Here is a 1047-nt window from a genome sequence, read left to right as displayed (position 1 = left end):
CTTCTGCTTCGCGTACTGGGCCGCCACCGCCACGTTGTTGAACACGCAGAATCCGCTGGCGGCCGCCCGCTGGCTGTGGTGCCCGGGAGGCCTGCAGAGGGGTGCAGGGCGGACTCACTCCGTGTGCCGCGGGCGTCCGCGGTGGGGCGGCCGAGGGGCAGCTCTCACCTCACCAGGGCGAGCCCATTGTGCACAGCTCCGGTCAGCACCGCGTCCACCAGCTGCAGGGCCGCCCCCGCGGCCAGCCGCGCACAGTGGAAGGTGCTCTGCAGGGAGAGGTCACACCTGAGCCTGCCAGCGAGCTCCGGGCTCTCCGCGCGGCGCGCGGCCGCAGGGCGCACTGGGCAGGGAGCCAGACCAGGGGGCAGCAGAGGCAGCGGGCACGGGGCGCGGCGTGGGCACCCACCGGGTGGAAGTAGACGGCGTCGTACTGTGCCGACAGCTCTCGGAGCGCGTCCGTGTCCAAGGACTGGGTCCCCCGCAACAGGGCCACATACTCAGGGCTGCAGAGGGGTGGCGGGCAGGCAGGGTCACCTGTGGGCGCGCTCAACTTCTTGCTCCCTCACCCACCGCACGGGGAGGTTGGCGGGGCGCGGTGGGGCTGGGGGCTCTGCGGCCGCGCGACCGTGGGGTCCCACCTGTGCACCAGGCCCAGCTCCTCCTCAGAGGCCTCCCTGGCCACCAGCCGCAGGCACCTCTGCTCCAGGCCACGTTGTCGCAGGCTCTCCAGGGCTGTGGTCAGGCGCTCAGGGCACTCGATTTCACACTCGGGGCTGAACTGACAGCGCTCAGAATCCAGAGCCGGGACCCCCGCCCCACTCCACGCCCCGAGGTGGCACTCAGTGGCACTCACTCGTCCCAGAGCAGTCTGGGCACGGTCATGTCCTCGTGGTACACGAGCGCGGTCCCCATGGCCCAGCCGTGGTCACTTGGCGGGCAGGCTCCGAACGCCCCCACACAGACGCTCACACTGTCTGCGCCCACCGCACCTTGCAGTCCGGCCGGCCTGGGACACCGCCGGGGCAGCGGGCGCCGCCCCCGGCCCCG

The 1047-nt window shown here is 72.4% G+C and overlaps 1 protein-coding gene across 1 annotated transcript in view; it reads right to left on the bottom strand.

Annotated features, from left to right (window-relative positions):
* The window catches only part of HDAC10 (histone deacetylase 10), a 4694-nt gene extending 3653 nt beyond the window's left edge, over positions 1-1041 (bottom strand). Inside the window, exons 1-5 of the mRNA XM_012735079.1 lie at positions 854-1041; positions 639-773; positions 407-503; positions 169-266; positions 2-91 (exon numbers count right to left, since the gene is read on the bottom strand). Of these exons, the coding sequence (XP_012590533.1) occupies positions 2-91; positions 169-266; positions 407-503; positions 639-773; positions 854-912 (479 nt within the window). The 5' untranslated portion in view covers positions 913-1041. The remainder of the gene's footprint in view (position 1; positions 92-168; positions 267-406; positions 504-638; positions 774-853) is intronic.
* Between the last annotated feature and the right edge of the window lie 6 nt (positions 1042-1047).

Source organism: Condylura cristata, unplaced genomic scaffold, assembly GCF_000260355.1.
Source record: "Condylura cristata isolate star-nosed mole 26May11 unplaced genomic scaffold, ConCri1.0 scaffold00004, whole genome shotgun sequence".
Taxonomy (NCBI): domain Eukaryota; kingdom Metazoa; phylum Chordata; class Mammalia; order Eulipotyphla; family Talpidae; genus Condylura; species Condylura cristata.
Note: the sequence above shows the minus strand (reverse complement) of the source record. Positions and strands in the feature narration are given on the sequence as shown.